The following is a 14407-nucleotide window of genomic DNA, read 5'->3' as shown; positions in this document are numbered from 1 at the left end:
CCTGTCATCAGGGAAGCTCTGCCGGGCCAGCCTGGCCGAAGTGCTCTGTGTTTGACTGGGATGTTGGTTATGTGAGTGCTTCACGTCAGAACGAATTGAGCCATGCACTTAGGGTCTTCCATTTTGCTGTACAAAATACACTTCAATTTAAAGAAATCACCAGGTCCTTTTGGGCACTGGTGGAGGTGGGTGGAGGGAGAGAGTTTCTCATGCTTATGACCACCTGTCAATGTGTCCACTGGATCCAACCAGTCTGGCTTCCGGACAGGACTCCCAGCGTTCAGGGTCCCCAATATGTCTACCCCCTGGAGATCTGGCCTCCCTCTCCCTAGTCACCCTCCCTCCTGTCTGTCCCTCATTTGAGTGCATAACCTTGTGCCAGACCCCATGGGCATCCCCAGGCCACCACCCAAGCATGCACCCCTGCCGTCTGTCCTTGCACAGTCAGCTCCCTCGTTCACTCCTTTATTCATTCACTATATGCAGGTACCCTGCCCCAGGTGTCCCTGCACACCCCCTCCACCGTTTTGTAGATCCCAGCACTCCCAGGGAGGCCAGCCCTGATGCAGGCTGGGTTGGTGTCCCTGCTGTAGGGCAGTCTTTTTCCATGTCTCCTCCCCCATCCTCTCTCTTCCTTTGAGTCCCGGCCACTGGATGACCATCCGGGGTCCCTGGGGTATGGTCTGCACTGCCACTGCCCAGGGCCGAGTGGTGGTGGCCGAGGTCAGCTGTCTCTGACCTGGACTGTGGGTGAGAGGCCTCTGGACAGGAGAAGGTGGGTTGAACCAGGCCAGGGAAGTGACCATAGGGGCTGGACTCGTGGTTTTCAAACCATGCACCTCAGAGCACCCAGGAACCCCAACAGAGGGGCCTGGGGGTGCCCATGGGTGAGTCTGGGAGACCAACTGTCTGCTTCGCCCAGGACTGCAGGGGCTTCCTTTTTTTGTTTGTTTTGAGATGGAGTCTCGCTCTGTTGCCTAGGCTGGAGTGCAGTGGTGTGATCTCGGCTCACTGCAACCTCCCCTTCTTGGCTCAAGCGATTCTTCTGCCTCACCCTCCCGAGTAGCTGAGGTTACAGGTGTGCACCACCACGCCTGGCTAATTTTTGTATTTTTAGTAGATGGGGTTTTGCCATGTTGGCCAGGCTGGTCTCAAACTGACCTCAGGTGATCCACCTGCCTTGGCCTCCCAAAGTGCTGGGATTATAGGCATGAGCCACCGCGCCCAGGCAAGGGGCTCCCATTTTTAAGCCAAGGTGAGGTGGTTGCCCCAGGTGAGGTGCCTCCATTCCATGAACCCAGATGCTTCCCCTTCACCCATTCTATGGTGTGACTCCATGTGGGATGTTACTTGCAAAACATCCAGCACTGGTTCAGGACGTGCCTGCTACAGTGTTTGGGACAGAGCAGACTGACGTAAGCATAAAAAGATAAGATGGATAGATAGAGAATGGAGAGGGTGGTGGGTGTGAGATAAAGCAGGCTGACTTCTGTATGAGCTGTGGACACACAAGGCTTTGATGTCCAAAGGCTGCATCTTTTCCAGATGTTTGAAAATTTTCCTAATGGAATGTTGTAGGGGACAAACATTTGAGTGTCATGGCTGAGGCCTGGGAGTGTGTCTAAGAAGGGCCGGGTACCTAAGCTCCAGGGCCAGCCTGGCTTACAGCCAGGGAAGTGAGCAAGAGGTGTCTGAAAGAAGGAAAAGCTTGAGTAGTTGAATGTCCTTTTCTTACTTGGAGACTTAGAATGAGGAGAAACAAAGGAATCCACCTAGAGCTCGCTGCTTACAAAACAGGGACTGGCCTGGGGGATGTGGCCATTTCCAAGGCGCATCCCTTCTCCAAGGCTAGATGCTGGATTCATTTTGGGGGCTGTCACTCTGCCCACCCCCAGAATGCTATGACCAGCATGGAGCCGGGACCACCTCGGCTCGCAGGCTTGGGGCTGGGAGGGGTGGCCTTGTCCCTAGTCTCTAGGGAAAGCAGAGAGGGGGACTCCTAAGTCTGAAGCCTCCATTCTCAGGGTGCTGAGTCAGCCAGCTCCGTGCCCCTCTCACCCTCCTCCTCGGTGGGCCCTGGTCCACCATCTTCCTGAGTATGGCCAGGATGCAGGTGGCCAGCTGCCAGGCCAGAGGTGGCTTCAGCATCCCTGGCCTCTAACAGCCCTGACGGGACCCCTCCCTTGACAGGCCCTTGTGGATTTGGGGTCAGGATGGGCTTGTCCTGCCTCCTGTGGACCAGAGGTCCCCTCCAGTTCATTGAGTTGCTTCCTGAGAGATTTCTCCTTCTGACAGCACCAGGCCACCAGAAGGCCTGGGCCACACAGACCCTGCCTGAGGAGGGTGGAAAGCTGGCAGACAGTGGGGAGCTCCTGTGGGGCCAGGGAGCAGTGCAGAGGAGGGCCCAGGAGGCTCACTGGGACGCCAGATTTTGGCTGGTCCTCGAAGGATCAGTTGGGTCATTAAAAAGAAAATCAAATATAAGGCTGGGCATGGTGGCTCATGCCTATAATCTCAGCACTTTGGAAGGCTGAGGCAGGTGGATTGCTTGAGGCCAGGAGTTCAAGACCAATCTGGGCAACAGAGCAAGACCCCATCTCTACAAAAATACAAAGGTTAGCTGGGTGTGGTGGCATACGCCTGTAGTCCCCCCTGCTTGGGAGGCTGAGGTGGGAGGATCACTTGAGCCCAGGAGGACAAGACCACAGTGAGCTCTGATTACACCAGACTGGGTGACAGAGTGAGACCCTGTCTCAAAAAAAAAAAATCTACATTGCACAGGCACTATCCCCACACCAGCCCCCCAAAGCTCCTAGGATCCAAATTTCTAATCCAAGGAGAATGCAGATGCCCAGAATCCATCAGTGCTTGGGAAACCATGACCTGTAACTTCCTCCTCCCACACCCTGTGGGCCAGGCTTGCCTGGGACAAGGGACAGACAGGCCTGTCTCAGGGTCTCGTCAGGGAGTATTGGCTGCAGTGAGTGGGGGAGGGGCTCTGCAAATGGAGAGTGAATGAGAACCCAATCTTTGAGATCGAGTGTCCCCAGGGTCCTGTTCTCGGCACAAGTTCTCAGGATGCATCAAATACAATGCAACCTGGACTCCCGGATCCCACCTTGGAACGTAAAAAGGGCGTTCATGCCCAAACTGGGGAGGTCAGTCTGCGTTAGCCAATGGCAAAGCCCCAGTGCTGCTCTCTTGCTTTGTATTTTTTGTAGAGATAGGGTCTTGCAGCACTGGGAGCCAGCAGATACTCCCTCTCACTTTCCTGCTCATGCTGGCATTTCCTGACCACCTCTGAGTTCCAATACCTAAGCTTCTCAGACCCAGAGAAGGAGAAGGATCTGAGGGCCAGGCTGCCACCTCCGGCATCTTGCTGTGCAAGCTCCAGGGACCCGAGCCACCGCTGTCTCTGCCAGCCCATCTCCATGACCTTTATTATTTGTAAAATTTTATTAATTTACTTTTTTAGAGATGAAGTCTTGCTCTATCTTCCAGGCTGAGGGCTCACTGCAGCCTTGACCTCCAGGGCTCAAGGGATCCTCCCATCTTAGCCTCAGCCTCCCAAGTAGTTGGAACCACAGGCCTGTGCCATGATGCCTGGCTAACTTTTGTATTTTTTGTAGAGATGGGGTCTTTCTATGTTGCCCAGGCTGGTCTTGAACTCCTGGACTCAAGCCATCCTCCCGCCTCGGCCTTCCAAAATGCTGAGATTACAGGTGTGAGCCACCGCGCCCGCCATTGTGGTCTTTAGAGAGCTAGTCCCTCCTCTTCCCTCCTCCTGCGGCCTCTCCACTTTTCCAGCACTCTTGTCTCCGAAAGGGAGCCTTGCTGAAGCTGGTTGTTTCTCCCTTCCACTACCCAGCATCGCTCCTGTTACTACCAGCACCCAGCCCCTTACCTGGCCTCCACCTGCTGGGCAGGGCTCACTGGTGACCTCCTCACAGGCTCCAATTATGTGGCTCCCTGAAACCCACATGACCTGGATAGGTGGCACTGGGACTTCCCAGAGCAGGAAGCCAAGACTCAGGGAATGGAGCTTTGCCACGGCCACCAGCTAATACAGCAGAACAGGGCTTCCCGCATGTTGGCCTCCAGGGGCCACTGCTTTCTAAGATCCTACAATGCCCTTCAAATGTGTTGATGTAGTTTGGATGGGTGTCCCCTCCAAATCTCATGTGGAAATGCGACCCCCAGTGTTGGAGGTGGGGCCTAGTAGGCCCTACTCATTTAGGTCTCAGAGGCAGATCACTCGTGAATGGCATGGTGCCCTCCCTGTGGTAATGAGGGAGTTCTCCCTTTATGAGTTCATGCAGGAGCTGGTTGCTAGAAGGAGCCTGGCACCCTCCCCTGCTCCCTCTCCTGCGTGTGACACACGTACCCCCACTTTGCCTTCCACCATGAGTGGAAGCTCCCTGAGGCCTCAGCAGAAGCAGATGCTGGTGCCATGCTTGTACAGCCTGCAGAACCCTAAGCCAATTAAATCTTTTTTCTTTCCAGTCTCAGGCATTCCTTTATAGCAATGCAGAATGGACGAGTACATGTATGAAACCCCAGTCCCTGCAAAATAACATTTATAAATGAGTCAGAGATAAATGGCGCAAGTCACACAGACCCTGGACAGCCTCCTTGCAGCTGACGACCCAAGACATCATAGGGCTTCCTGTCCCCAGTGAAGCCCCCTTTCCACCCCAGGAGGCCACCCAGGGGGACATGAGTGGTGGCCCTAACAGTTGCACCTGCAGCTTTGGGACTGTTGGAACCTCAGTTTCCCCAGCTGAACTGGGGGGCTGTGGTTTAGAGCAGGGTCTTCCCAGGGTAGCCTCAGGAGCATGAGTGCCACGGGGAACGTGTGCTGGGTTCACCCAGGCTGCCTCTAGTTTGGACATTCTAAGGCTGACGGGGAAATTTCTATGGCTTCCTTGAGTCTAAACTTGCTCCGTGGCCTGTGTCTGTCTTCATGAGGACTCTGAGGGTCCTTGGGGGCTCCCTTGGGCCGAGTCTCTGGGGAGTCAGCCTTGCTGATAATCACCCTAGGGGGTCAGGGACCTACCTCCACCCTCTAGTCAGTAGGGTCCCCAAAAGAGAAAGGTAGTAGCAGACGCTTAAAGCACGTGCGGGAGACAGAAAGGGGCAACATCAGGTGCCTGGAAGGTGACGGGCACAGACAGACCCTGAGCACTGGCTGTCAGTTCGTAGCTCCTGCCTGCTCATGGCCTCGAGCGGAACAGCCACGAGTGGCCACTGTCCTGCCTGGTGCCCTAAGACAAGCGTGGCCCCAGCCAGCAGTCAGGGCCAGGAGCTCCCACTTGGGCTTCTGGGGCTTCTGATGAATTCTCCAATCTCCCCTTCGACCTCTCCCGCGCTTTGTAGGCATGCAAACAAGTGTCTGGTCAGGGACGAAGGGTCCTTGCTGAGGGTCACTCACACAAGGAACCACAGGTAAGCACTTGGGCGGCGGGGGCGGGGAGGGAGGCGGGGGTGGTGATCTTGTCATCCGTCACTCCCTACTCACTTCCTGGATGCCATCGATCTGGATCACAGTGAGGTCTGGGCCCTGCCTCAGGGCGGTGGGAACAGCAGGGGCAGGAAGGCTGGGCCCAGTCCCCGGGGAGAGGCTGAGGCCAGCCTGCCCTCCCTGCCCCCATGCCCTGCACCCCAAGCCTGTGATTCACCGGATGAGGAATTCATTCCCTCTCCCCTCTCACTGCCAACACCACAGTGTCCCAGGAAGAGTCCGTGTTTCCCACGTCCAGCTGCCACACAGCTGAGTGGCTGGAATTCTAACTGCCCAACTGGATGGGACACCAGATATCCCTCTGGCCGTGCAAAATTCGTGTCCCAAGGGAATGTGCCCCTGCTCTTCCAATACCTCCAACCTCTCTTGCTCTGTCCCCTTTCCCTGGAATCCCAGCTCTGGAGGGAACGGCGGGGCTGGGCTAGCAGATCGCAGCACTCCAGCACCACAAGGCCTAGTGGAACCATCGTGTGATCATCCAGAAGGCCCCAGAATGGAGATGATGTTTAGTGAGTTTTCAAAAACAGAACACAAACTGTTTCTATCCTTAGAAAAACAAAAAATTGAAAAAGTTGATAAGATCACAGACTTGTCTTTCCTTCCAGATTTTCACCAATGCTCTTAGGTTCTTTTTTTTTTTTCCTAATAATAGTTTGTTTTGAAGGGGAGGCTGTCATATTCACTCAGAACACACACAAATGTAGTTTTGTAGAATGGCCCCAGTACCTAGACCCATGGCTCCCGCCTGTGGCCAAAGTCACAGCAGCCATGCCTGCAGCCCACAAGCACTAATGGTTTTTCTTCCCCACTCCCTCACTTCTGTTGAAAGGCCGGGCAGCTCGCCAGGGGTACGGCAGAGACGCTGGCTGTGACATGCAGGGGAGGAAGGAGGCTGGCCCAGGACCACAGGCAGGCGGTAGGCCAGCCCAGTCCGGGCCACGCTGGCCTCCCCAGCTTGGTTTGGTCCCATGTGCAATTTCCCGTCTTATGTGGTGGCACTGGAGGTGCTACCTAATCCCTGTGGATGGAGGCTCAGGGCAAAGCGTGGGGGCCTTCTCACAGCCACACAGCTGTGGAGATCCTGAGTGGCCATCGTATCCAGCCTCCACTGTTCCCGTGCAAGTCCTACTGAGGCTGGCAGGCTCTTAGGTTTCTCAAGTCCAGGCCTGGTGTCTTTTAGCAGTAAAATTTAGCAAACTCAGAGCACCCATGTACCAAGGGCACGGCTCTGTGCTTGCATGTTTGCTGGGGGCGTGGGGACCTCACAGTAATGCTCCACGCAGGTGTGTGGACAGGTCTGGAAGGCAGGCATGGGCTGTAACTTGGGCCCTGTTACTCGCTTGTTTGCTCTTTCTCTCTTTCCCCTCCTGGGCCTCAGTTTCCCCATCTGTCAAATGGGGTAATGGATCCCTCTCCTACCTGAAGCTCTGAGAGAGGCGGGGAGCAGTGCATGGAATGGGGACACTGCTCTCAGGCCCTGCTGCCCTGCTGGATGTCATCTCAGCCTTCTCCTGGCCTGAGAGGGACCCAGAGCACCCCACTCGCAGGTCTGCCAGGGCCGCCCCTCCAAGATGCAATTTGTGCCCTGAGTCCAGCTGGTCACCTCCTGGGACCCCTCTGGCTCCAGCACAGCTGCAATGCAGGCAGGTGTGGAGGACCAGGGCAGGTGGGTGTCTCTGCCATGGAGGGTCTTGCTTGGGCAGGTGGGCTTCCGCTCTGTGGGGCCTCTGGAGCAAACATCCTGTTCCAAATCTGTCTTCTTAAGATCAGGGCCACTCCATGGGTGGGGATAAGGCTTCCTTTCTCAGACCTGAGGCTCGAAGTGTTTCCCTGTTGGTGGACGACCTCCCATCTCGCCCAGGCTGAGACTGCCCGAGGGTGCCCATCTGCCCGGGAGACCCCTGAGGCCCTGGTTTCTCCTCACACCCGGTGGTGGAACTGCAGCTGCCTGGAAGACCACTCTTGGCAGCTCAAGCACCTTGTGAGCCGGCCAGGGTCCCCAGGACTTAAGGCACCCAGGTCCCTCCTGGGTGTCGGCACCCCTTCCCAGTCCAGGCTGCCCGGCCCTGCCTGGAGCTCTCCCAACCCGCACCTCCTCCTGCCCGCCGGCCCAGCTGGGATTACTGACACATACTTTGAACGAGTCCCAGCAGGCACAGCGGCTCCTGTGCCCGCGGCCACGCACTTGCCAGTTTCCCTGGGCGGCAGCGGCACGTTTTGCTGGGGAAGGAATGTGGAAGCAGCAACGTGAGAGACACCTCCAGGGTGTCACCTGGGGAGGCCAGTAGGGAGGCCAAGGAAGCGGCCATGTGCCCCTCACGAGCCTCAGGGCTATAACCAGTGAGGGGTGGGGTGGGGGATTGTCCAACATTAAAGTGCACAGCCTGGGCCACGGAGCAAGACCCCATCTCAACAAAAAATAAAAAACACTAGCCAGGCGTAGTGGCACAAGCCTATAATCCCAGCTACTCACAAGGCCAAGATGGGGGAGGATTGCTGGAGCCCAGGAGGTCGAGACCAGCCTGGGCCACATGGTGAAACCCATCTCTACAAAAAATACAAAAATTAGCTGGGAGTGGTGGTGCGCGCCTGTGGTCCCAGCTACTCAGGAGGCTGAGATGGGAGGATCACTTGAGCCCATGAGGGTCGAGGCTGCAGTGAGCCAAGATCACATCACTGCACTCCAGCCTGGGTGACAGAGTGAGACCCTGTCTGTCTGTGGGGCTGTACCAGTCTCCTTTGTGAATGACATTCCTTTTCTTCAGCCTCGGTAGGGGCAGCTCAGCACCTCCCAGATACCACTTGGGGCACAGGCTCTCATCCCTAGGGAGCTTTTTCCCTTTGGGAGCCAGAACCAGCCTCCTTGGCACCTGCAACCTCTGCCCCAGCCCCTGCCCCTTGAGCCACACAGAGTCTAATCCTTCTTCCCCAACCAATAGCCTTCAGAGACATGAAGCGGGTCTTCTGAACAGAAACAGCAACCCAGCCCTTCAACTACTCTTAAAGGGGGCAAGTTAGAAGTCTCACGTTTGGGTCAAAAATCCAATGGATGAGGGCTACAGGCAGTGGTCCACATTGAGAGAGCCCCCTGACCCCCATCGCTCCAGGTGTGGCTTCAGGCTGGCTTTCTCAGACTAGAGTCTCAACAGAGGGACGTGGTTGGTTTGTTTTTAAATTTCCATTATTACAAAATCCACAGAAATGGTTGCAGCACCGTCAAACCGCTACAATGTCACCAAGTCCTTTTTAAATTCCCATTTCTGTTCTGATTTCTTCATGGCAGGTGGCCAAGCATTCACATTTGGGCTCTGCACGGTAGGCCCCACATTGAGAAGCCCCAACGGGGTCCCTGGATGGAGATGGCGCGAGCCCTGTTGCCTGTGTCTTGGGAGGGCTGCTGGACACCAGAGCTTCCCTCCTCACAGTACGGTGATGTGCACAAGGGACCCAGTGGAAGAAGTGGCCACTGGGCGGTCACCACCCCTAAGACTGGGCTGCTATGACTGTATCTACTCATCCTGCTCTCCCTGCTACAAAGGATTCCAGGAGGCTTATGCGAAGCAAACATCGTTAGAACAAGCCCCGTGAGTCAGAGGGGCAGCTGGCCTCAAGGGCCCAAGCTGGCCAGTGCCTGAGGTGCGAGCACCAGGCAGGAGGAGCTTTGCACTCTGGAAGGGTGCTGTGGGTCCCTGAGGTGGCTACGGATCCTGGCAGTCATGCAGGGCCAATGTCTGGTTGCAGACACTTGACGTGTGGCCACTCCTGACCGTCACCCTCAGGAGGGGTTTGTGTGTGGGCAGCTCTGAGGAGCAATGCCACCCCCAGGGCCCTGAGGTCCCACAGCTCTGGGAGGGCTGGCCTGGTGGCTCCACTCAGCTCGTTTCACGAGTTTTATTTGCTAGTGACTGCTGTCCTCAGCACCAGAGGCAGAGACGAGAGGCAGAGACTGCAAAAGACAGAGAGACAGAGATGAAAAGAGATAGAGTGACAGAAACAGGCAGAGAGAGACAGAAGGACAAAGAGTGAAAGAGAGAGACACAGAGAGAGACAGAGATGGGCAGAGACAGATACAGGGAAGAGAGAGAGAAAGACAGGGAGAGACTGAGAGACAAAAGTATGGAGATATGGAGGGACAGAGACAGGGAAGAGAGAAACAGAGACAGAGAGACACAGACAGCTGTAGGCAAAGGGAGAAGGAAGAAGGGGCTAGGGTGAGGCCAGGCCTGTGGAGGGAGTGCGCCAGTGGCAGGCTAATGTGGAGGCAGCGAGACTCTGGGAGTGGCAACCATCCCTCCTATCACAAGGCCCTTTCCATCTGAGCTTCTGGGTACCCTGGGCTATGTCCCTGCCCTGCCCGACTGGCCCCTCTCAGTCCCCAAAACACCCATGCTGCAGCCACCTGCCCACACACCACACATGTGTGCCTGACCCGTCATTCCAGCTGAGCTCCTTCCCTCCCGCACCCCTTCCTGGCTTCTGCCTCTCTAAGCTGCCTCTTCACCCGACCCGTCTTCCAGTCAGGCTGTCTCCCCACCGCAATGAGGCCCACCAGGACTGAGGACACAGGGGCGAGGTGCCTGGCGGTGGTGCAGTGCAGAAACTGGCTGAGCAGGGCCTCCAGGGTGCCGGCCCTCCAGCCCATGAAGGGCTGGGAGGAAGGGCTGAGCTCTTGTGCCCAAGAGGTTGTTTGCACCCATGAGTGTGTAGGAGAGTGGGGGCCTGAAAGGACCTACATGTTCTGTTGAGGGCTGTGTGAGATGCCCTATAAAAATAGAGGTCATGATGTGTTTCTGTCATAGTGACAAGCTCGAGGCCTAGAGGGATGTGAGGGAGACCCTGGAGGGAGCATGAGCGAGGCTGTGGAGCAGGCCAGGGGCAGGGAAAAGGCTGGACACAGCCCACACCGCACTTCCCCGGGACAACTGGGGTGGCCATCTGCAGGCAGCCAGGTGTCTGTGCTTGGGATCCCATAGTCCAGCAGGAGCTGGTGACGGCCGGACAGAAGGAACGGCCTGAGAGGGAGAGCAGGGCTGGGTGAAGGGCGGAGCTTGCTGTGCTCTGCCAGGCAGCGGCGGTGGGTATGGCCAGGCCTGGCAGCAACTCCAGGTGGCTGGGAGGGTGTGGGTCCCAGGGGAGGGCCAGGACTGAGAACGGAAGCAGGAGGTGGCCATGGCGGGAGTGCCACAGCCCAGTCTGGTAAAGGCAGCAGAGGGACATGAAAGATGAACAAAATCCAGTTGCGAGCCCCGAAGTGGGCTTGGACCCTGGGGAGGCAGTGGCGGGAGGCACAGGCCCACCTCTAGGGTCCTGGTGGGGTCCCTGGGGAGATGACAAGATTCCATTAACCCAGATATGGGAAGAAGAAGGGAGAGGTGGTCAGAGTGCCCTGGAGTGCGGGTATGCCTGGGGATTGTTCTCAGATGGAGCCATGGTCTCCTTGGAGCGCAGCTGCCCTGTCCTCCGTCCATGTGGGCTCTTCCAAGAATTCTTGTTCCTGAGAACTCAGCTTAGAAGGGGCGTGCAGGGAGGCAGGGGCCACTAGGTTCCTGCCGTCTGTGGCCTCATGGGACGCAGGTGGTCAGGTGCATATGCCTCGGTCTGGTCTCCTGCCTGGCTCCTCTCTGTCACCGGATGAGCTCAGAATGGATGCCCCTGGGCGTCTGTGAAGCTCTGGGCCATTCAGTGTCAGGCTAGGCCCATCTCTCTGCATTTCAGACCTGCTCGGCCTTGGGACCACTGGCATCTGCTGCGTGGGTATAAGACACCTCTGGGCCACCCGGCCCTGGGGAGGCAGGTGGCCCTTCACACTCTCACAGGGCTGCTGGCCACAGGGACACCTTTGCTTCTCCCTCTGCCAACTTCAAAAGCCTAATTACCCTGATTTGGGCTGTTTCCTGGTTTGTTTCTCCAGGTGAGGAGATTCCCCTTCACTTTCACTTTCATGTGCCCTGATAGTGGAGGGGGGAGAATTAAGAGGCCAGCGGCTTCATGTTAGGGAGGGGCTGGGGGCCCAGGTGAGGAGTGACAGAGAGGCCCCCCATCCCAGCCTGCTCTGCTCCACTGGGGCTCACCAGGAGCCCACCTGGCAGGGGCCAAGGTCCCCTCCTCCCCTGGTAATGCTTAATCTGGGGTGGATGCGGGGAGGCAGGAGAAAGGAGGAGATGCTCTACTGGGTAGAAGACCAGAGAAAGAGAGAGAATCTTCCTCGGCTATTAAACTGTAGGATGCCAGCAGCAGGGGTCCAGCAGCAGGGGTCCTGCAACGCTGTGTCCTTCTGTAAGTCTTCTTACCTATGCTGCCGGTGTGCTGCTCACACCTGGGGGAAGGCTTGTCCTTGCTCCAGTCCCAGCAGCCTGCCTGGGGGCAGAGAGGGGATCAAGAAGGGGGCAGACTTGTCCCCAGGGAGCCAGCCTCCCCCAAGAGGAGGCTGCTTCTCAGGAAGCAGAGAATCCCCAAGTGTGAGAACCCTACTGAGAACAAAGTGGGGGTGGGGATGGGGGAGGGGTCCTCACCACCCACCCGGGTCAGTGTCAGGTGGGGTTCTATGCCCCGCTTCCCTGTGTGGCCAAAGGGCTGTCCTGGACTCTTGATAGGAGGGTGCGGAGGGTACAGGGACTTCACTTCTCTGCTCCTCCTGGCTCCCCTGCGGAATGCCTGACTGTCCCCGAGGGTGTCTCAGGGTCCATTCAGGGTAGAACACAGGGGGCCCAGGTGAAAAGGAGGTATACATGCGTATGAGTTGGATGGAGACCGAGGCTAGGAGCCCTCAGGGCCGACAAGACAAAGATCCTAGGGCGCGGGGTTGCCAGGAGGCTGGCGACATTTATGGGAAGGGCGCGGGGGCGAAGGCGCTTCCTTTTGCGCTCAGGAACGCTGCGGCGGGTTCTAATTAGAAGCCTGGTGCGTAAGCCGGCAGCCCTCGGGGCTCTCTCGAACGGACGCGCTGCCCCTGGCTCCCTGCGGCCGTCTAGACGCGCGTCAGTAACCCCGCGCCCCAAGGCGAGCCCCGAGACTGACCCTCAGGTGGGCCATTGGGCGCCGCAGGTGCCGCACGGGAAATGCGCACGCGGAAGTAGGGGCGCGCGGGGGTCCCGGAAGCGCGTCCCCGCGGCCTCGCGGCCTCTTCCAGGCCCTTCAGCTGCCTAGGGCTGCCCCTTCCCGCCCCGCTGCTCCTGGCCCGGCGCCCCTACCGCGGGAGCCCCCGCTCCTGAACCATCTCGAAGAGAAAAATTATTATCGGATTAGATGTACCTCGGCTCGCTGGGTCTCCCCCCTTCCCCTCGGCGTAATTATTATAATTCCAGGCTGCCGTCGGAGAAGGATGGGGGGGAGTGTGCATGCTTGTGGGGAGGCTTCTCTCCAACTGCGGGTCCTACGAGCGCTGCGCCCGGCCCTGCGCGCCCACATTCCTCCCACTTGTGTTCCTCAATCTTGGGCATCTGAGAGAGCCCTTATTCGGAACTGGGGTGATCCTTGCTTGGTGAGGGCTCTGAAGGATCACAAGCCCTGGTGAAAGTGTGGACCCCGTTCCCCCTCCCACAGGATATGTGCGGTGGAGGTGGGAGGCCTGAGAGAGACCTTTCGGGACCCTTCCTTTGGTTTATCTGCACTTCCATCGCCAGGCTGGGGAGGGTCTCACGGAACGCGCCTTTTCTGGCTTGGAGGGCGCAGCACAGCGCTTTCTGATTGAGGGTCCTGGAGCCCCTCACACCCCGTGCTTAACTCACCCTTACCTCTCTCTACAGCAGCCCCTCCTTGCCAGGCGGAGCCAGGCGGAGGGCTCGCAGAGAGGCCCCCTGGAAACCCCCGCGCCCTGACTGCGGCGGGGAGGCGCGCGGGGCCCAGGGCCGGCCCCCAGTGCGCCCCGCCGCCGGCTCTGCGCCACTCCCCGCCGGGTCCCAGCTTTCTTTACGTAACCACGCTGCTCCGAGCTGTTCAGTCTTGTCTCACCTACTTTGTTTTAAAACGTGTGTGTGTGTTTGTGTGTAAGATACGGTTTTTGAGGAAAGTCTCAGGCGAATTCTCTCTCGCTGGCCCTCTTCCCTCGCCTGTCCCCTGGCCTCGAGCTGCCTGTCCCCTCGGTCACCGTGCGTGCCGACCTTCTTTCAGCCTCTCCCCAGCCCACTGCTCGCCCTGTCCGACGCTAGGGGCAGCTAGGACCTCCGCAACCTCCCCTACTCCCCCGGTCGGGAATCAATGTCTCCGGAAGCTCCGCCACCCACGCGTCCCAGCTGCCTGAACAGGTCCAAAGTGGCCGTCAAGGAAAACCAACCGCCCGCGGCCCGCACGCGGGGCTGGAGCAGAAGGGCGCGGGCTCGGGCCACCCCAGGGTCCCTGCCCGAGGGGGCCGTCTGCTGCGGGCGCGGCGCACAGGGGCAGGGGCGAACGCGAGGAGGTTCACTCACCACCAGATCGGGTAGCTGCCCAGAGCCTGCTTCAGGCTGCAGAGGAGTAAGAAGTATCCGAGCGGGGCCATCGCCGCGCGAGAGGGCGCGGAGGGCCGGGAGTCCGCCCCGAGAGCGTGAGCGCCGGGGCGGGCCGGGCCCTGGGAGCTGGCTTGGCGGCGTCGCTGGGCCCTCCTGCGGCCGCGGGTGCGCGGGTGTGCGCGGGCTCCGAGGGCGGCGCTGCGCCAGGTGGGCCGGCGGCCGGGCTGCGGGCCGAGGCCCGGGGCGGCGCGGGGCGGCGGGGGCGGGGCAGCGCCGCGGGGGGCGCCCGCCGGGGCCGGGGCCCGGGAGGGGCAGGCAGGGGCGGGCGGGGCCCTGGGAGCCCGAGCGGCGGCGGCGGCGTTGGCCCCCTCCTGCTGCCGTGGGTGCCGGTGTGTCTGAGGACGTGCTGGTGTGCGGGCGCCCAGGTGTGCGCGGGGCGCTGGGGTGCGCCAGATGGGCA

The 14407-nt window shown here is 58.8% G+C and overlaps 1 protein-coding gene across 1 annotated transcript in view; it reads right to left on the bottom strand.

The window, feature by feature from the left end:
* WNT3A (Wnt family member 3A) overlaps positions 1-14128 on the bottom strand; it is a 54484-nt gene extending 40356 nt beyond the window's left edge. Inside the window, exon 1 of the mRNA XM_055234671.1 lies at positions 13927-14128. Coding sequence (XP_055090646.1) covers positions 13927-13997 — 71 coding nt within the window. The 5' untranslated portion in view covers positions 13998-14128. The remainder of the gene's footprint in view (positions 1-13926) is intronic.
* Positions 14129-14407: the final 279 nt, after the last annotated feature.

This window comes from Symphalangus syndactylus, chromosome 19, assembly GCF_028878055.3.
Source record: "Symphalangus syndactylus isolate Jambi chromosome 19, NHGRI_mSymSyn1-v2.1_pri, whole genome shotgun sequence".
Lineage (NCBI taxonomy): Eukaryota > Metazoa > Chordata > Mammalia > Primates > Hylobatidae > Symphalangus > Symphalangus syndactylus.
This window is presented reverse-complemented; position numbering and strand designations above follow the sequence as displayed.